A 22,384-nucleotide genomic window follows, 5' to 3' on the forward strand; every position below is an offset into this window, starting at 1 on the left:
AAGGTTCAATATTAAGATAACATTCATAAAAATAAAAATAAATGAACACATTTGAAATTAAAATATAATTTCAAGTCATTCTACGGCTTTACATTTTTTTGTGTGTTTATCCCTTTGTACTTTGTTTTATTCATTTATTTAGATGTTTTGAAAACATGGGAATTCATGAATAAAACAGGAACTTTTTAAATTATAATTGCAGCCTTTGAAAAGATGTGAGGAAGAAAAGGGAAAAGACCTTAAGGGGTGGTTCTGTAATGAGTGAGATTAGGGATTCAATCATGGATCATGGAGCCTGACCCTATAGCTTTTTCAACATAATTCCTACGGTCAGTAGATAGCACTATTCCTTGCAACCATTTCTGTCTCAGTGTCGAATGTCCAGTGTCTAGTGCCGTACTTCAGCACAGCTTCACCTCGGTCATATAAACCAGATGGTCATAAAAATTGAAGTGTCCCTCAACTATTAGAAATGTTTATACCACATTTTAAGGTTATTTAGGAGAAAAAGGAGAGCAACTGCAATCCTAACTCTTTTAAACGACGGCTTAGCTTTCACACTTTAAGCCAGGGGTGGCCAACCCAGGTCCTGGAGGGCCACAGTGCATACAGGATTTTGTTTTACCCACATCATCATCTGTTTAATTGAGCCAATTGTGTTCAAGGTATCCATAATTGGTGACTTAGAGACACCTGGAAAACCTGTAGGATTGCAGTCCTCCAGGAACAGACTTGGCCTCCCCTGAAAATACTTGAGTGCTGTATATCTCTTTTTCTCGCCACGTCAGTAATTTATGGATATGAGAACAGCTGCACTAAAGCAGCAAAGAAAAGGACACTTCAAAAGATTCTTATGTTATGTGCATTAGTCTGAAATTCTCTCAACCTTTAATGTTATCTGATATACAAGAGAGCTTTTTTGTGTAAAAGTTAGGTGGCCCTAGGTAATATCACTAACACACGACAAACCTACTTACAATTTATAGAAAAGCACTGCTTTCAGGTCAGATTAAAATCAAAGTATTTTAATATGTGGAAGGTAAGAGAGATGCTTTCTTTGGGAGACACTGCCAGTGCTTTTCTGAACCTGTGTGGAGAGTTTGGTTTAAATGGGATTTTTTTATTTTTTTTTACCCAAAGTAGAGATTTAGGGAACATGCAAACAAATTACCTTCTACACATGAGGGCTTTGCTCTTGTTGTCCCAGCAACCTGGCCTGGGAAGCAGGAGCATTTCACCGTTTGAGAGCGTTCCTCTATCTTGTTTTTGTTGCAACACCGGTGAATGGCTACAACTTCACAAGTCCCCTGCTTCACTTGGTGATGAACTGCAAGAGAAGAAAGAGCCATCAGTGTCAATCCTGTGACTTCAAATGCTCCAGCTCTGTTACGTAAATCAGTGGAGTCGGTGCAGCTGGTGTTAATGCAGAGAGCTGAGGAAATAGGATTATCCCGTTTTAAATTCCCCAACGATATGAGGATATTCGTCAAAGTATTGACGACACACATTTTGGATCTCAGAATATTTTGTGATTTCAGCTCCGTTCCATAAATATAAAGTAAAGAAATACAGAATATATCATTCTTATCACATATTTTTCACTTTTTTCCATTTTCAAATTCTAGCTTGGAAAACATTTGAAGATTTGCTATAAAATATGATGTACAGCATAGTAGGTTTCAGTAGACTGCAGTATTTTGAAAAATATGATGTACCTCATATACATATATACACTTTTTGATTTGAACTAATCTGATGCAAACCAACAGTTTTGTGAATGTACGCATTTCACAGTACATTGTAAATATGCCGTACACAGCCACAAGGGAAGTTATAACAACAAACACCAGCAGGCAGAGATTTTTTTCTTGTTCTTGTCTCAAAGATTCAGAATTTCCATCATAAACAATGTTTGAAAATGAATGTGTAAGTTTGCTTTTTCCAGAGTCATTCATTTTTAATTCAATGTTGGTGTCTCATAAAGTGCCCATCTACCTACAGGGTATTCATGAAAATGCATTGTGTATTCCAAGACTTCAAAGGGTAGAAGCATCACATATGTATTAAAGCTTCTTAAATTGAATTATTTTCAACTGGAAACAAATCATCTGTTATTACCTACTCATCCAGATTTGTATGTTTGACAGCTTTAAAAAGGTGTTCTCAGACAGGGTTATTCCATAAGGTTTAATCATGGAAAGTACTCCAACCTCTCTTAAAATGAAATTGTTTGCTTTAGAAATTTTCAGATTCTTTGTTAAAAAAAAATCCTCCAATAATAAATCATTAACATGAAATTGCAGGTTTGACTCCATTTAGACTTTGTGCAAATGTTGTATAAATACGATTAAAAAAAACAACTCCAGTTCCCCCCAAAATTCTCTTAGACATAATAAACCTCTTGATAACATAGAAGAAACAATACATATTTTATGAGCATGGCAACATTTAACAAGCAGTTGGAGAGCTGCCAGCTCCAGACACTCAATTTGTATTCTACACACACTCCCCTGGCAGGAAAGCTATGTATATATAATGGAAAATAGGTCTTTCACATTTCTGTTTGTGCACTTTAAATAAGAGTATTTGAGCAATAGGATTTGCAGGAGACTAAATGCCATCAAAAAATGGTGGTACAGAGGTAGAACATTATGTGTTTTTTTCAAAAATGAAGATGAGTTCGATATTTCCAGGCCAAGAAAGTCATACAAACTACACAGCTGCCATTTCCCTGTGTTGATGTGTAGACCAGGGAAGCACCTAAAGGATTTAAAGATTACTCTACAAAACACAATAGAATCCACTGGCCTGACCGACATTTAATAATGCCTGCCCCCGCTAAACCTCTGCTGGACTTTCGGTAGTCACTACAGTCGCATATCTTGAGTTCCCATGTTGCAATGACCACTACAATATTAGTTTCTTCTCCGGAAACGTCTCTGCACTCCATTGTGTGCATTAAATTGAAATAATTCCCAGCATTTCTATGAAATGAAAGAAAACAACAACAGAAAGGGAAAAAGCAAACACAAAGGGTCTTTGTTCTGGCTACATTTAGAAACCATATGTAATGGTGTCCGTCTAAAGAAAAAGAGACTTGTAACAACAGCAAATACAAGGACTAGGAATTGATAGCAATCTCTGATCAATATTTCTCAGTGCATATGAAGATTAAAAGTGAGAGATGGCACTTTTGAGATAGAGGGAGGATGATTTGTGATAACATTTATAGCATACACTGATCTCTGTGATAATATCTAAGAGAAATAAATGCCATTCTGTTTAATGAAATACACAAGTACAGCAAGTATCTTGGGGTGAAATGTATACAGGCAACTGCATTTATTACAAAAGGGGAATTAAAAGCTATCATGATTTGCAACATCATTATGAAGCTATCATGTCAAAATATTCACAAAGGATATCTTAATGCGGAGGTTAGATCAGATTTCTTTAAGCCATCTCATGGCAGCCATCATATTTCCTTTCCTGCATTCAACACATCAGCTCACAGAGTAGCTAGAGAGAGATAAAATGTATAACCTTTCTCCGAGTGATTTCTTCGGGGCACATAGAATGATGTTTAGCAAAAATAGAAAATAACCTGTGTAGTGCAGGCTGTCCGGTGTCCTGCGCTAGAGTTCAGCTGTAAGTCATTTGTTTTTGTTGCAAGATGTTAGTCTCCAGTCAGTTTCTCATGGGAGACATTCAGCGGGTCACAGTGCTGTACCTGACCTTGAAAAGACCCAAGCCTGGGGTACATGCCGCTATATTTAATCTATTGTAAAGCAGATATTTCTGAAAAGCACAATCAGTTCATACTTCTTTACGTTAGTTGTAATAATACGGAACCCTGTACCTTTTCAGACCCCACAATTAACATATCCATTAGAGAATACCGGAATCATTAAATGTACATCATATCGATTCCCACAACACTTCTTGCCCTTGGTCAATTTTTCAGTGGTCTATAGAAGATGCATCTTCTTACACTGCTGCCCACTTCAATTAAAATAAATTATCTGCCAGGTACTTTTTTATTTTTTAAGATAAAGTGTGAACTTCTGAGAAGAAAGAAAACTTTCCCCTGAGGATTTTGAGTCTCTCAGCATAATCAGATGGGGACTTCATCTTTCTTCTTGCACACAAAGTCACATGAAAAGAGATGTATCTTCCCATGCAGTGAAGAAAGTAATTGTCTGGTTCTTTTTTCAGAACTGGCAAATCTTTCACAGCAGATTTAGTTTCATATAGAAACATGTGGCATTCTCAAGATCTTGCCGTACTAAAACTGAGCAGCACAATGTGTGAACTGCTCACTTTTGTGCTTTATTTTTACTGCCTTACTCTACAAATCTTTACCTGGATGAAATGCACAGAGAGAGGACTGTGTTGCTGGCAAGCAAATTAGTCATGCTTTACATCTACAATTTGATAGTCAAATAGTACTTTACATAATATAAATACCTCTGTTATACACCTCCACACTTAAAAAGTATTATGCCTGCTATTACAATTCCTGCTGTAGGTCTTTATTGTTTCAAATGTGTTTTCAGTTTTGTGACAATGTGTCAAAATATATGCTAAGCAGGAAAAACAACAGATAAACACATATTAAGACATGTAACAAGTAAACCAAAATAATTGTATACGCTTGTCCTTTAGGCATCAACATATTTCTCGGCTTTTTTCGTTTATTTGTCTGTTTGCTTTCTTCCTATATGTAACTTAATGTCAATCAATTCACAACTTGCCAACTATTTCAATATGCAGCTACAGACTGTATCCCCTGGACCAGAATTCTGTCAGCTGAAGATGTGTAATTCCATTTCAAATTAGCAGGATATCTTTCTTCACTTTTTTTTAAATTCGGCCTTTCTAATGCAACATCACTGCTCAAGTCTTCTGCAAACAAGCCTAATCCGTCATCTTTCCTTCTGAAAGGTTTTTGTTTCGGTGAACGTATGACCTTTTCCTTACACTGTGATTTAAAGTTTGTTTGCCTTTTTCTCTCTAAAGCCATTTTGCTGATCCCATGGACTAAGAGCCACATTTTTTCCCTATCCCTCTGTTTTCTCATCCCAGCAGTTTACAGTCTTATCTCCTCAGCTATACATAGCGGCCATGGATTACCCTTTATCCCGCCTGTCCCCAGTGTGGCTAAGCATTCTGTTATGTGTGTAAACCTACCATAAAATGAAAAACAGCACGTTTCACCAGAAATAAGTTACATAAGACTGGATAGTATGTGCTGCACTGCAGAGATATTGGTCTGCCTTTATCTATTTAAGCACAAAGCAGAAATAAAAAGAAATCAGAAGTGCTACACATTGACTTCTTATGCAGAGCATTCCCTTTGTTTCAATGTATAAGAAATGTGTTGCCTATTTAAATCAAGCTTCACAAAGTTTTTTTTTGCAAACCATTTATACAGAAATGTAATATCTGTAAGATTTTGTACAATTATTTGCTGTAATTGATTTTCATTTTAACTCTGTTCATTACATGAATTGTGCATGTTTACCTATGATGAACAAGATGAAAGCCTGTCACATATTCAACTTTAAATGTGTCAATTGTGTCAATGTTTCTGAGATAGGTACAGGTAAAATATAGCTTTAAGTACAACCAAAGCCAAATTATGTATGTACATATACAGTACGTCTACATTACATATAACATTATTGCTCTGTATATTGCTTTCCATTTATGTTAAAATTAGAATATATATAAACTAAATTACTTATATGAAAGCAACTAAAATTCCCTTCAAAGTATTTTATAAAATCTAACATTAGTAATTATTGCCTTTCCCAAAGCCAAAATAGTATCTCCCTGTAGAACCTTTTGTTTGAAGCATAATGCCTGATATTCTCTTATTTTTTGGCTATGTCACATAAAACTATTCCCTAGGAAGGGAAACGACTTGAAAGAATACATACCAATTCATGACTTGTGTGCTGTACTTCACTGTACTTTTCTTTGCTGTTGGGGTAAACAATGAGAGAAATGTGGCTAAGAATCATTTTCTACCCCCTCTCAACCCCCAAAACACACACACTAATAAGCCAACCATTTCTACCAAACAGTTTTTTTTTTCATTATTATTATTATTATTATTATTATTATTATTATTATTATTATTATTATTATTATTTCATTAAAGGTGGTTGGGGGTTCTAATTAGCATTTAAATGCAGCCCTTAAAAAAATAAAGTAAAATTCCAGTCAGCCTATGGGAAAGAACACCAGCACTGCTCCAATGACTGAAGACAAAGTGCCAGTGAATTTAAATATTGTTGTGAGTGCTTTGTGGTGATAAGAAAAAGGCTGCTTAAAAAATATTTTTTCCCCTTTTATTTCGAGATCTATATTAGATTGGCAGGTGGCCTAAGGTTATCGTGTGTAAATACGTGCAGCACAGCTTTAGGTGGATGACAGGCCAAAGAAAATACATGTTCAGTCAAAAATACAACAAAACCAGCATATAAGCGGTCTTTCCTTTAAATTTCAATATTGTGCTGTTGTTATTTCAAGAACACTTTACAGCCGTTGTCCAGCCATCTGCACAAACAATCGCTAACTCTGCCAGGGTGATAGCTCACAACAAAGTAGACGATCACCATCAGGGAAGCTAAGCGCAACTTCATCAGCATGCATAACACCATATTTATCAATGTCTGCACAGCAAAGGGCAATTTGCAACATATTTTGTGAAGAGCAAATTAAATCATTAACTGAAGAAACCTTGTAACCACTTCATCCCAGCAACAGAATGACTTGTTGCTAATTTCCAACATGTTCAAGACCTCATTCTGCTTTCACGTAATAAAGCTTACAAATTATCTTTTAATGTACAACACGCACCAATTCTAAGTAAATACTCCAATTAAATTATATTAGTTTATGCTAAAGTTAGATTCATTAGAAACAAGAAAAGAAAATATGACTTTGACTTCCATAGTTAGTGCCACTGAGCTCTGTTTTGCTTTTTGTTTTTTTTAGAACTGTAAGGTCAGTAAATCCTTATTGGTAAGAAAACAATATATGTCCATGGAGACCAAGCTTAGCTCATCTGTTTCATAGCTTCTGTAAAAGGGTACCTTCATCAGCAGTATAAACCCACTGAATCTCTGAAATACAATATTGCTGAAGCCCATTTAATGCGCCTAGGACACAAACATGTAGAAAAAATTAAGGCCTAATCAATGAATTTTCCTTTTCCTTTCTCCAGGGAATGAGGACATGAACCAGAATGTATCGGACAGGGATTCACATAAACACCAACCCTGCGCCACAGTAAACTGGGATATATTACTCAAGAAAGTCTGAGCTACACTTCTTTAATGGGAATGACTGTGAGGCTTGTTTGTAGTGGAGGAGGGGGTTGCTTTCTTGTACATGGAGTGAAGAATTAAGCCCTGGGACCCCTTTTATGATAACTAGAGCACCACCCCACTTACTGTTAGAAAAACATTTCAATATAAAAATATATTTAAGGAAATAAACCAAACAAAAACAAAGATAACATAATATTAAATGCATATAACCCAAATTACACTCATCTAGTTACCAAAAACGCATGTAAGATATTATATTTAAGGCAATAAGAGTTTTTTACCCGTTATATTTGAGCCTGTGCAATTCAGCTTCTCAAGATTTTCCCACTAAGTTGACTTTTTGGACACTTACACCAAATATTATGACTCAATCTGTCAGACTGTTTACGCATCAGTTGGATTCTCGCTGCTTTAATGTCAACGGATGAGCTGTGCATTTTAAGACCAACAACTTTCCCACGTTGTGGCTTAGTGCGCTACCTGAGCTGTCAGGAACTAGCAGGCTAGCCGAAATATTGTTTTAGTCTTAAAGGGCATGTTGGCAAGACAATCTAAATTATTTACATGTCCTGGAATATCTGTGTTTCTGTGGTGCATCATTCTTCCGGGACTTCTGTTACGAGAACATTCACATCCTTTAATAACGTTCCTGCTCTCTCAAGTTTTGAGGAGCTTTTTAAGCCCCCTCCCCTTGAGTTTAAAAGGCAGGGAATGTTTCCTTTAAATCACATGAACATTGTGCAGCCCATTGCTTTATTTGTGCAGGCACCTGAGAGGCACCCCATCCCATCATCCCTCTGACAGGTACGGGAGAAGGGCGCACTACAGGGACACGGCAAAGGGCTCTTAAAAATAGATCAAAGAGGAGTAGTACTTAGAAATGTAAATGCTCTCCGAATGTAAACATCGAATGGAGGATGTAACACAGAGTCAGAATAACAACAAGGTAAAGCTGTAATTAATTATATATCATACCGTAGGACACAAACAATGCTCTTAATATTTACCAGTGAAAATAAACTGAAAATCCATTTATATAGGACATGCATCACTGAATACAATGTTAATTTATTGACGGAGAACTTAGTATGTAAAGTGTGTTTGTTTAATATTAATTATAAATGTACATTTATCACTTAACAGCTCACAGACTAGAAGGCCTTCAGTACAACACATTGCGGTTAAACTCGAGGAGTTTCACATAACCTATAGAGGAGGACCCATCATTTAAAAAGGTCTTTGCACGTTTGGTATAGCATGCCCATAGCAAAGTACGAAGTTGTATTGTTTTCCAGTGACTTAATTAGGTCACTGGGGGGCAAAAGTATTTTGAACTGATAGAGATAAGAGGGGAGAAGCCCCACACTCACTGACAGAATGTGATACCAATTTACTAAAATTGTATTTAACGACTTAAATGCTGACACCTCAAAATCAGTTTAATTTGACACATTCTGAAATTCATTAGGACAGGTAAAAACACAATATGTGAATATTTATAATCAACAGCCAGAAAACAAATGCTTCAGTTGTGGAATGAGCCCAATGAAAATCAAAATTGAATTAAATTAATTGCAAACAAGACTAGAAGAGGAAAAGGTCTCCTCTCATGTAAACCCCAGCACTAATTTATACGCATCAAGAAGAGAAGGTATCATATTGCTAATGCAAAAACTGAACATGCAATGAAATTGGTCCTTTACAGAATGGTATCCTTAAAAACCAGATTGATCTGGTTTTGATTGTGCTGTAATTAAATAGGTCCATTACTAGTTGTACAGTCAACAGACATATAAATCCTCTCACACTAGAATGAATGCCTTGATTTTCAGCTTAACCTCAAACACATAAATAAATGACCACACACTCAAACAGGTTTCCTTTATTTTCATCAAGCTATGGCTAGGTTTAATAACAGGGAGAGAAAAATATCAGCAATATTAAATATCAAACCAAACTTCCACCAAAATGTAGTTGTAAATTTATAGCCAATAATTTGCAGCTTGTGCACAAGTATACAGCAGCCCCCAAATCGATTTAGTGCTTTGATTAAGTGTAACTAAAAGAATATTTAGAAACAATATTGTTATCATGCTGTAAGTATATGTATTCACAATCAAGCTTGACAGGTTTTTGAAAGGAGGAGGCCAAGTTAACTGGCAAACATATTTTGGAATCCATCCATCACTCAGTTCTAACAAGGGAAACAGGACCAGAGGATAGAAAAAAACAGGTCCACCTCCCATCTTCAAAGTTATTAAGACTTATTTTTGACATAAGCGTCACTTTATTATAAGTTCAGTTTGTGTTCCATTCAACACACAAAATATGGTCCCAATCCCAATTTGCTTCTTGGTGAATTCAAGCCTCTTCTTTTTATAAATGCAATATCTTTGGAGCAAATCAAATGAAGCTCATGTCAAGAAGATTGTTGTGTGTGAAGTGGGTTTGATTTGATTTGGGACTATTTTGCATCCTCTGATCCTGGTGCCCTTGTTAGAATTGAGGGAATACATTAGCAGGATACTGTATATCACCACAAAACCAGTAAGTATCAAATCATCCACTGCCTAGACATTAATATAGATAATGAATCCCAACAGGTACAACTATTCCTCAATGGGATGCTAATTATTGCTTAAGGTGTGCCAATAATATAAAATGATGTCTCCAACAGTTATTGCAAATACTGAAAAACTGGTATTATCATTTGTACCTTAGCTCCATTTTGTCTTTCCAATTGACTTCTCTGCTTTTTATTATTATTTCTATATTAATCAAGAATGGTCAAGTGTTACTCAACCAAATGTCAGCGCAGCTTTCTTGCACAGACCCCAGGGAGTCATTGCCAGCCACATCAACCTCCAAGACGGTATGCTGTCAGCAGAGACGCCTCTTCTTCACACTCTTTCTGAGTATTGAAATGAAAACTGACAATATTTAGTACCAGTTTGGATGACGGGCCTGGCTTGTTACTACGCCCGGTGGTTCTACAGGCACCCAGGCAGGCATCGGCGTTGCTGCTGTGCAGAGAGGCAAGGAACTCCTGCCAACATGAATCCACTCACTACTGGTGGCACCCAGGTCTTTGGAGATCTGTGGCCATGGTGGTAAGAGTCTGTGTGCAGTCAGAGCCAACTCTTTCCTGTAGTGTAAGACTTAATTTTTTTTTAAATAAAACAGCAATGACCAGGGATATGCTGGACAAGCCCTGGCTATATTGGTCACTGGTCACAACTCATTTTCATCATTTCAGTTTTAAATCTCTGGTATAAAGGTTTAACAGTTGTACATTTTAAATACAGGTGTCACTAAATGGAATTTGAAGCTTGGCTAAATGTTTGAATTCAGGTATCAAATGTTTTTTCAGAATCAAACCAAAAGCAGTTCCCTTGAACTGATGAAGCAGTGGTACAATTGATGTATTCTGCCAGAGACCAGCGGGTGAATTATGCTATAATTTATCATCAAAACCCATATCTTTCTTTTGTCAATAACTGACTTGCCTGCTTTGCAAGGCAGACCTTTAACATTTGTCATTTTGAGAACATTATAAAGTCAGCTGATGCATCAAGATACAACATGTCAGGTGAATGAAGATCAAAAAAAAAAACAGGTCGAGGACAAATGAGTATGCTGTTGTGGTCAGAAGTTATACTTTCCCACGCCAGGAAATAATGTAATAAGCTGGAAGAACACTGCCCTGTATATTAACCCAAACCCAAACGGAAACTGTGCAGTTCTGAGAGTAGAAAGATGTACTTGGAAATAAGGAAAGCATTTCTTTATTTCTTTATTTCTACTGCAGGGAGTGCAATATTTAATAAGTAGATCACATTTAAGCAGGGATGTAATCACTAGAGCGAGTCTATTTATTTCCATCCTTTTTCATCTCCCAGTAATTTAGATCTGATTTCTGTTCCTCTGTCTTCTTATCAAGCACTAAACAACATCATGAGATGCTGTCTCCGCTGCAAATTATTTTGCTCGCTTTTTTCCTTGCAAACTGTCATGTCCCCTGCACCTCATCAATCAGCCTGACATTATCTCAATTTAACACTCTGAATCGTCTAAATCATCAGATTTATGTAAATCTAACAGGTTGTTCTCATGCTTGACTGGCTCCAAACCGTAGCCCCATTTATACGCAAATCTCCTACCAATAAAACGCACCCTCTATGACTTCGCAGTCATGTTTGTCAAAGATAAATAAGCCTGATATTTGCAGTTTAGTGCCTAATACTCTCCGTTTTGTTTTTACACATTGCTAAGCCATATCAATATATATTTTAAGTGCACTTTACTTTTTCTGCACAGACCATCCCAGCTTGATCTACTGGGACGTACACGTGTTAAAGAAATCCTAATCGGTTTAATACTTGGCACAACTGAAGCAAAATGTTGAATTACTGCATTGCCATGTATACTTAAGTGTTTATGCAATTACATGACGTAAATACAGCTACCGTGCATGCAGGACAAAGAAAAGACAAAGTTCAAAAGCTTGAATAATGGGTTGAGTGGGTGGTAGCAATCTATTCAGCTTTCACAAAAGGATGTTTCATGCCATTTGTTTTTCTGTATCACAATATTTCCCCCCTTGGCAGTTTTGGAAAGGTCACCTTGGCAATGAGGAAATGTGCAGATTTCAGCTGTGCACCATTGAGATTGATACGGTGGACCTGAACATTTGTCGAAATGAGACTCCAAGCAATTCAGCAGAAATGTTCTCATTTATAAAGAACAATAATCCAAGTGATCATCATAAAAGCATGATATATGATACCTCGAGATGGATCACTGTCTCTACATGCCATTCTGCTCAGAACAGTAAAACTGGTATTTATTGAATTTGAACCAGCAGCGTCCTTTCTCGGTGGGATGTGAGCACATGGATGTTCTCCAAACTGGCACGAGAGTGGATTAAAACAGATGCCAGGACAGGAAGGCAATGGCAGAGAGGCAGAGATGTTGCTATACTTTGACATCCCACCGCTGACACCCAGAGATTGAATCCCTGATCAAAAATTATCCTGGCAGAGTGCCTACACAGTGCTCACCGCAAATTGGCGTTTTCTTTTTTTTTATCACCCTTGCCCCAAGACCATAAGATTGAAGGTTTTGTTTTATAAGAGTTATGACAGATGTGAAGGACCTTAACTGGCAGATAATGACCTGCGGGGGTGAGTGGGCCAACAGCAGTCAGCCTGTGTTTACAGTGGCTGAGATTTAATGGCAGATAAGTCCCCTTGTGCTCTCCTGTCATTCGAGGTAGTGTCTAGCATTCCCAAAGCCTCTCCGAAACCTAGTTTAACCCCTATCAAAATAAAAAACATAGACATACAAAGCTCACTTCCACAAATAGGGATGTTCATTTTTATGTTTTAGCCATATTAGGTTTCCTCTTTGCATTCATACTAAAAAGGAATGGACTGAATCTGTGACACAAGCTGTCAGAAGAATCATATAAATTCTACTATTCTCGATACTCCAAATCGTAAGGCCAATAATAATGAAAAGACAAAAATGGAGCATAGTCGACAATTTCTACAATAACACTAATTAAATATTCCCCACATGTTTTTCATCAAGATATTTATGTATTAAAATAAATCAAAAATACAATGTTGTTGATGCCGATTGTGCTGTTATTGAGTTTCAGATCAATGGAATGCAGTTTATCTATTCCCATCAGAGATAATGTTTTCCCAAGAATTAAAAAAGGATGAAGAGAAACATTAGAATTGTGAAAGCCACTAAAAAGTGCAACTACAATTTATACTGCTTAGTCAAGTGATTTTTTGTTATTTGGAGCCACCCAGTGGAAATACATAGTATTACAAAACAAAAGTAGGGTAGATGAAAAATTGGTGAAGTACACACCTTAATTCTGTTATATTTCATTCATTGGTTGACAAAAACTGTTTTACAATGCCAAAGTGTTTAATTCAAGTAAAACAGTAGAGTTTAGCATGTGTTCATATTATGTGTACAAATAAATGTGCCTGTTTCTTCCCCATCATAGAAAACTGTCTACATCAGTCAAATAGACTGGATTGTTACTGGTATTTAGCTGCTGGATGAGGTCACATATATATATATATACAGACACACACATATACACATATACAGACATTCCCAGACCTACGTAAGGGTTCGAATTCCACAGTTCTTTATGCAAGTCGGTTTTTCGGACGCTACTTGCACTTTATGTAATGGGGCCTATGGCAACATTTTATGTAAAGTCGCATTTATGTAAATCAGGTGTTATGTAACCCGGGGATTGTCTGTATATATGTATATATATTCTCACACACACAGCATGAAAAAAAGAAACTGTGATATTAGGAACTATTTTACATAAAATTAATGATTCAGCAAAAAAAAAAAAAATCTATTGCTTGACCTCCTGGCATTCTAAATAATTTACATGGTATTGGTCATTTGGTCACAAGGGAAGAGCGCATTATGAATTATGCAAATCAGAATTAGTTAGCTTGTGGGTGCCAATTAGTCCCAAGAAATGAACTTCACTTTAGCTACCATAGTACTTTTTTTTGTAAGGAGGTTACTGTTCTATTACCTAAACTCATACATATTAATATGCTTATTACTGCAGCAGTTTTCAGGTCTTTTATTCAAGGATAGTGGTTATTACATTTTAAACTTTTAAGAGGTTTTTTTTTTTTTTTTTTCGTAAATCAATTCAAGCTCAAGCCAAAAGCCAAACAAGTACCTACAATCGTGACTAGTTACACTGATATCAGTGTGTCCTCGCCTCATATTTTCCCTGCACATGCTACATTAACCGGTATGTCTTATAAATAATCATTAAATATTTAGATAATTCATAATTACAAATCAGTAATTATGTGTTATGTTACCTACACATAAATGACATATTAGTACTATTAATTCAGTGATGTATAGCCAATTTATAAAAAAATAAGAGGGGGGGATTTGAGAAAAAAAAAAAAACAGCTTTTGTTTTGCGTCAATATTTCCGATCCAGCAGAGAAAATGGATCCAGTGTGAAGCACCTCACAATTTACAGGCTTCATTAATTGAGCCCAGAAGAATTTAACAAGGGACTTACCCGTCTGTCCTCGGGGGTGGTGGTTGGCAGCGGACAGCAGTTTGCAGCACATCATTATCATATAGACCAGGAAGAGCATGTGAAATGGCAGAACTGACCTGCTGGACAACTTCATCCTGAAGAGCAAACACTGGCAAGAAGCAGAGAAACAAAAGTTAGAGGAAAGCTAAGAATGTGTTGTATAATCATGAAGAAAAAAGGCTTTTTTCAGCCTCACCAGATGGTCGCCAGTTCAGAATACATTTCTACTGAAACACAGTGACAGCACACTGTCTCCAGTATGTGTGCAGCAAACGAGTGCAAGGTCTGCACTCATGGAGTCAGAAACAGAGTGAGATCTCTTTTGGTTGAAAGTCTGGTCAGAGGTTAAAGCTCAGCCAGCACCCCAGACACCCAGACAGTCAGTGCAGACATGCCATTCATGTGTTTAAGTTGCTGGGAGTCTACTCACCTGCTTGAGACTGAATATAGTTGCTCTATAATAAAGCTACTATATCTACAGTACATATTGCATTTGTACATTTTGTTTTGATATTTCAGTTGATATGGTTGGCATTGTACATAATATGCAGACAATATACAAGGCAATGCTTTTCTCCTCACCGTCTGATGAACAGAGGGTTTTAAAAGTATATACTGGCAGCACCCACTCACACAATATAGGACTAATCATTCAGGAAGACTGTATATGCTCAGGAAAAACATCCCAACAGTCCCTTGCTGAATGGACTCGGCACTGGCGAATTAAATCGTCTTCCACCATGTCCTTAACTTCAGGTAAGAAGCCAACTAATGACTTTGAGATACAACTGGGGCTTATTCCCCACCGTGTACCTTACAGATGCTCTTGTGACAAGATCCAGAATCATTTCATTTTCATCTGGAGATACTGTGGATGAAAAAGGCTCGTCTGCACGGCATCTTTAACTCTGATCTTCTGTCAGAAACTGATACTGCTGGGTTTCCAGGATTAGAAATTAGAACTCAGCCTGGCAACTGCAACCTGAATTACTTCATAGGTTTCCTTTGTATGGAATTAAGATTGCAGTAGAAATTATCCTTCTCCTTCTCTGAAAGAAGGGGAAGCTGTGTATCGTCTTGTCACATTCGGTGTTAAAGGAGAGTACATTTCAGTCTCAGTTGTGTTCGTAGACAGAAGTTAATTTCAGAAACTGCAAAACACTGTACGGATATGTGTTGAGTGAACCACTTAGCTACCACTGGCAATGGAATAAGAAATATATGCCAGACTAAAAAACATGTTACAGAAAGTAAATATAGGTCCAGTCAGTAGGTCCCATTTTTCAGATCACACTTGAAAACGTCAGTGGTCCACTTAGAATCAAGATATTTTACTTTCTACCATGTTTCAAACATTAGACTTTAAAGTACTTGAATTGTGAAATTCTGTATTTTAAACTCAACTCCATAATATTGAAATATACAAATGTATATTCTGACATGCAAACCTTACAAACCTTTGAAAAACATCTAAAAGTAGAAATACCTGATTTTCTTTGCATGAATACAGCCTACTGTAATTTGGTGGCAGGTTATTTTGAGAGAAGTCATACATAATATATCTAGATGGTTAAACCCTTATTAGTGAATTGCCAAATTAGGCTAGTGTCACACAATTTTTAAGAGAGAATTATCCTGAAACTTGACTATGGATCCCGAAAAAACTGTCAGCCATTGATGTTGCAGTAGAAATGGTACTAGGAAGGAAGACATAATGAATTCCCTTGTTCTGTGGTATCTGGTGTGTGAAGTGAAAACCACTGAAAGAAAAATAGCAGTGCTGAGTTGGGGAATCAATGTTACCTAATATGAAGACATGATAATGACAGAGGTGGGTTTCCCATAGCTCCAAGCTCCCCTACGATCGGTGCATGCCTGTGTCCCTCTCTGACCTCTGAGTGAATTAATGGGTCTGACTATTCTTGCTTTAGGGAGAAGATGTTTAACACACCGCTGGATTGCTTGCTGTCCTGTTCAGCCCTGCTGAGCTCAAGAGACAAAGCTCGATGACAAGAGGAGTTTACATCGTACTCCACCTGACGTGAAACCACCAGACATGCAACACAAAGACACATCACCGAAGGAGGAATCGGTTCGTTTTAGATCGACAAAAAAACACATATACAAACCAACTGTTAGGATAGGCTTATCATAAGGACTTTTGACAAGGTCATAACAATCACAAGCTCTTTTGCTTGAGAAATGTCTGATTGTCATAAATATCCTTCTTATTAATACTGAGGATAACCTGTTCCCAAGGCTGGTTTTAAACTACAAACAAAACAGTGTTGAAAACCTGTCCAAGAAATACTCCTATGGGAAGTTTTGCTGTGTTGTTATTTAAAATATCTGTATAGTTAAGTGTTAAAGTCAAAATAGTGGACACCATTTCATGGCAGTCAATAAAATTAGTAATTCCTGTAGATTAAGCTGCTGGAATACACACAGCAACAACAAAGAGCAACAGTGAAGAGGTTTTGGGTGTGTTTGAAAGACAACAATAAATAAATTATCCTTGAAAAAACCCACCCACACAATCAAACTTAATTAAAATATCCACATCAGTCTTTTCAAAAGCATTGACATGACATGACATGTAAATATTTTTTTCAACTCTCCCAAATGACCTGTGAAACACACACACATGGAAAGAGAGCACTAAAAGCTTCCAGTGAGTTTTCTCTTTCCCAGTCCCATGGCAGTTGAAACTTGTTACAAGAATTCCAACTGTTCGAATACATTGTTTTCTTATTTGCGTTTGTGCTGTGTTGACCTCATATCTTGAAGATAGATTGTTCTGATGGAATTCATTAAATATTAAGAGGGCCATCAGGAAACAAAACAGACACTGTAACATTGCTATAGAGGTAGAGGGGGAAACCTTAGAGTATCTCCATGCTTTCTAAATCACAATGTGTATATACACGTTACATTTTATAAGAAACTGCTGGAACAAAAGAAATGTCTAAGTCAGTGATTCTCAAACACTGGCCCACAGACTCATAACCTATTTCATCTTGCACTCTATTACATTCCTCTGAAATCCAAATTTAAAAATCCATCAAAATGTTAATAAAATAATTCAAAATGATTGAGTATTCAGTATTGGTATTGCATTTTTATTGGGATTTTTTTTCCTGTAATGCGCATTATAAATGCAATAAAATGTATGTGGCTTGTATAGTTCATATTTTGGTGGTCTGCACTATTTTAATACCACAAATAGCCAGGCCACGATGTGAGAAAGTTTGGGAACCGCTGGTGAGAGAAACATAAGCCGTAAGTCCTTACCTTTCTTATCCTTTCTCTAGTTCTATTTCTGTATATTCCTCACCACCAAACTGGCATCCCATCTGCTGAAAGAAACGACCATTGCGGCTTTTGTGTCCCACCTCCCTTATACAGTAACCTAAAAAGAAAACATTGCATTTTAAAACCAGCTACTCGTGCCCACATGGTCAATTCATGTAAATGTGATACGATTTCAACTCTACAGCAAGCTGAGGACGGGGGGAATTCCTGAACATCACAGGCTTATAAAGAGTCACTTCATTTAAAGGGCATCATTTTCCCACATGTGGGTATCAATGTCATTAAAGGAGGTGCTAGGGACACCTCTGGAAAACATTCATGTGGAAATGAAGTTATGAATTGAGGCTATTGATTTTCAGTGTCAGAGCCATCAGAATGATTGTTTACTTTTCATTCAACTACCCTCCGGCACAACTTGATCCTCCTCCAACATCAAAACCTACCAAGAATAACAGAACACCAGCACAGGAGACAGGTCTGCAACTCTCACACCCATAGTGAACAGTTCCATGGGGTCTCATTTAAAAATAATTGTCTGAGGAAGTTCTCTCCCAAAGGCAAAGGCACTGAGCAAACCCTGTTGAAAACAACTACTACCACTCCCACATATTACGCAGACCCGAATTGTGGAAGCAAAAGTAAAATCCTAACAATCTGGACTCCACAATCTGAGGAACTGGCGCCGTATAAAGATTTAATTTAAAATAAAAACTCACTCCCGTTTCACAAATGTAATTATATATAATAAAAATAAAGCAAGATTAAAAGAAATTGTATGTCGTATTGCTCTTAATTAAAAACCAAATTGCCTTTTTTTCCTCCACATGAGTTTGGTAAAGCAATAAATATGAGCTGGGGATATGATTCGGTTATATGAAGAATAGAACACCAGTTCTCTTTCACACAATCTCCTACCATATTTTAAAAAATTCAGTTTTTAATGTAAACAGAAACCTTTGTGCCACATTTGCTGTCCAGGATATTCATGTAGCTGTTAGAATAGGACGTAAGTAATAGCATGCCTCTTAAGATTACCACCATGGTTATCATTTCAATTGAACACAATGGCGTGGTTATCAGTACTTGTATAATAGATGTGTGACAATGAGTGCCTTGGATTGGGAAGAGAGAATTGTATTGTAAAGGTAAGACAGAGAACAGCGGCATAGAGATTATACAATTATACATTGTATATATCATTATCATTGTAACAAAAGCCAAATTCAAAGCATTACAGTACATTTAAAATAATATACACTAACATAGATTTTAGGAAAGTGACATAACTGAAAAATAATAAAATAATTTGGATTTAGATTATCAAAGCAACGTATGCTTGCACATTTTACAGATGCTTCCCAGATAGCCAGGAAATCATCAAGTAGAAAAGGTTAAGTCATATTTATGTTAGGTACAGGAATGAAAATGTATTAAAAGCAAATTATATATTTTTAAAAGCAATTCAATTAAATCATGAATAATGAATAAAAATATGCCAAACAATAAAACAGACATTAAAATTAAATTATATTTAAAATTAGAAGACTATAATCATATTCAATTCCTTATGTGCCAGACAAAGCACCAATAAACTAGTGTATCGAATACCAGATTTATTTTAATTGTATATACTTCATAAACATGCAGCTAAATGGGGCTATAATTCTGATCTGGCATGTATTTGGCCTTAACATGCTACAATAAGTGTGATCTCGCTGCCCCCTGGTGGCAAACGTTTAATATACAATGGAAAAAAAAAAGGTTAACCACTTAATATCAGCATCAGATGTACTAGCACTAGACAGCACAGGGAAAAATACATACAAAATGCTGCATACACATAATGCAGTGTGTATGCAAACTCCTAACTCCTATTAGTTCACAGCACTGGGAATACATAATCACTAATTCTGCAGTACATTTCAAAATGAAATTGAAGGGTATAACACAAGTGAATAGAGCATTCAGGGGCACTCCTTTGGTTGCCAAGATCTGACATGATACCTTGCATTAGAAAGGTACATTTTTGGTATCTGAGAAAATGTGATCGATAGTCATTTGATGAGGATGAATTATCGCTGCTGCACAGAAAGCAGTGTACTGGTATTTCAGATTCCCTTTAACATTTATTTTTATTATGTATTATGTTTTATTCATTCATATTTCTGACAAACAATTTAGGACAGTTTCCCCCCCCCCCATTGTGATGACTTGTTCAGATGGCAACAATGAAGGTGCAAACTCTATCATGAACATTTCCTTTATTCATTGCTGGTTAGAATACAGGGGAAAATATGTTATTATTAAATCCGCTTCAGGAATTTGCCTTAACTTTTGAACTTAATTTCACTTCACAATTAACCTGCAACCTGCTTTATCATCTTGCGTGTGTTCAGCCTTCAGTCAGCTGAGAAGAGGAGGGGGAATTGTTCTGATTTCCACTTGCCTGTACCGTAATCATCCTGCCAGAAACAATGTTAGCTCGCCATCTTCTCGACAGTGACACAAATAGTTTCCAAATTCGGGGATTGATATTTGGAGACTGCATTTTGTCCTGACTTGTCATAAAGATTAAAAAGAAAAAAATGTGCTTGAGTTATTCATCTTCAGCAAGAAACAAAAAACAAACAAAACAAATACTAATCAAGTGAAAAACAGTTATTTTCCAGCCAATGTTATTGTACTGCCAATGTGCACAAAGCTTATTGTGGGGACACCCTCTTCAGCTGTGTCTAGTTAATTCTTCAAATCCACAAATGCTTGCTTGCCAACCCCAGATTGCCTCAAATGGCGCCCAGTTGTGATTAATGCAGTTCAGCTGTAATTTGCTCCAATGTCCATCGAGTGGCTGAAGTGGCTGTATTTACTTCAATTGTGAGCTGAGCTGATTGTGAAACCAGGACTCCAGGAGTGAAGGGTTTGAATCAGGGAATAAACCCAATTCACCACATGGCCCTATGCTAACCCTCATACTGCTTTACTGAAAATGTCAACAGCATATATTCAAAGTGTCTGTGTTCTCCAAATGAGGAATTAAAACGTGCATTAAACACAATGTGGTTTTATTACTATGTGATTAACTAAATAAGTAGACCACTAGACATAAATACTGTATGGTATGATTATGTTTTACATGAATTTATATATAAAGTGTCCAATATAAAATGTACTGTCATACACTATCAACTTGATCTTCACCAAAGTCATTATAACGCAATGTTTTCCTACAATTATACATCAAGCAGTCAGCTACTGGTGCCATTTTGGAGCTTGGTAATTTATGCATGACTCGAGCACTGTACTGTACATATTTGCTGATGAATATTTTAAAATCCTCTCTCACTGCTATGGTGAGTTCAATCTGCTTTCCTTTTAGAAATTGAAGATAATAAAATTCCACTTTTATGCCTCCATCTTCTATTTGCATGTCTTAACACTGTCTTGTACTCCATTCATCGTCTTTAGAATGCAGACATGAAGCAAATAAAAGTTCAGCAATCCATTCCCAATGATGTTTCTTTTTTTGGAAATTCAGTCATATATGCAGTCAGTATTAGATTGCTTAACAGGTGGAGAACAGCACAACCAGAAAAGGAGTTGCAATGAAGAAATGAGATTGCACTTGTTTGATATGGGGTTTCAATGTATCCTTAAAGCATTTCCAATCCCATGGTTTTACAAGATACAGCCTTGATTTTACTGGTGCCTACTTTAGGATGAGTTGTGTACCCACGGTCAGGAAATGTGCATCAAGGGGACTTAAGACACAAAACAAAATCATCACGATCCCCTGACATACATAATGTGAAACCTAAAAACAGTTTACTTGTATTATACGGTTGCATTTCAATATAATTGTTTGCTTGACTATAAACTACAATTTGAAGTCAAAACGTTTTGCTGATCTCATTCATTGGACACTTGAGGAGGTCATAAGGTCACTGTTATCATGATTTTATGTTTCATTTTGGGTTTTTTTCGTTGTTTTGTAATGTAAATCAGAGCTACCCATAAAACAATTTGAAAAAAACATTTGTAACACCTGCCACATTTGTAGTTACAGTTAGTACAAAATATTTCCATATGAATCTCTGGTGTTACCATAATATGGAGCAAGACTTTATGCACAGTTCAGGTAGCTACAATATAAACAGCTCCAGGGAAAACCATCTTAGCATTAATTTAATTATTAGTTAAATAAACAATGTTTCAGATACAGTAGAATAGTATAATGACCAATTATTGAGTTTAGTGCCCATTAAATCTGCCCTTCAAATTGGTAAAAAAAAAATCCAATAATTTATTTCCTGTTAAAAAGGGGTTACAAGATCAAATTAATTAAATAATGGAAGCTGAACAGATATAGGTGAGTAATGTTAGACATCTGATGAAGACAGTGGTCCCTGGTGGCATGATAAAGCAACTGCAGTTTATTTTTGTAATTTGCTCATTTAAATAATAATAATAATTATATAATAATTATATTTGAAAAGAGAGAGAAATAAATAAAACAGAAATTACTAATTAAAATCAACAAAATGCATCTATTTTTTATGTTCCACCTAAAACTCAACTTTTCCATAGTAATAACAGGTAATTTCAACATTGTGCACAG

General features: G+C 36.4%; 1 protein-coding gene across 1 annotated transcript in view; it reads right to left on the reverse strand.

Annotated features, from left to right (window-relative positions):
- Window positions 1-22,384, reverse strand: part of tafa4b (TAFA chemokine like family member 4b) — a 43,013-nt gene that overhangs the window by 14,851 nt on the left and 5,778 nt on the right. Inside the window, exons 2-4 of the mRNA XM_066700202.1 lie at window positions 17,749-17,866; window positions 14,437-14,566; window positions 1,172-1,327 (exon numbers count right to left, since the gene is read on the reverse strand). Of these exons, the coding sequence (XP_066556299.1) occupies window positions 1,172-1,327; window positions 14,437-14,551 (271 nt within the window). The 5' untranslated portion in view covers window positions 14,552-14,566; window positions 17,749-17,866. The remainder of the gene's footprint in view (window positions 1-1,171; window positions 1,328-14,436; window positions 14,567-17,748; window positions 17,867-22,384) is intronic.

Source organism: Amia ocellicauda, chromosome 3, assembly GCF_036373705.1.
Source record: "Amia ocellicauda isolate fAmiCal2 chromosome 3, fAmiCal2.hap1, whole genome shotgun sequence".
Taxonomy (NCBI): domain Eukaryota; kingdom Metazoa; phylum Chordata; class Actinopteri; order Amiiformes; family Amiidae; genus Amia; species Amia ocellicauda.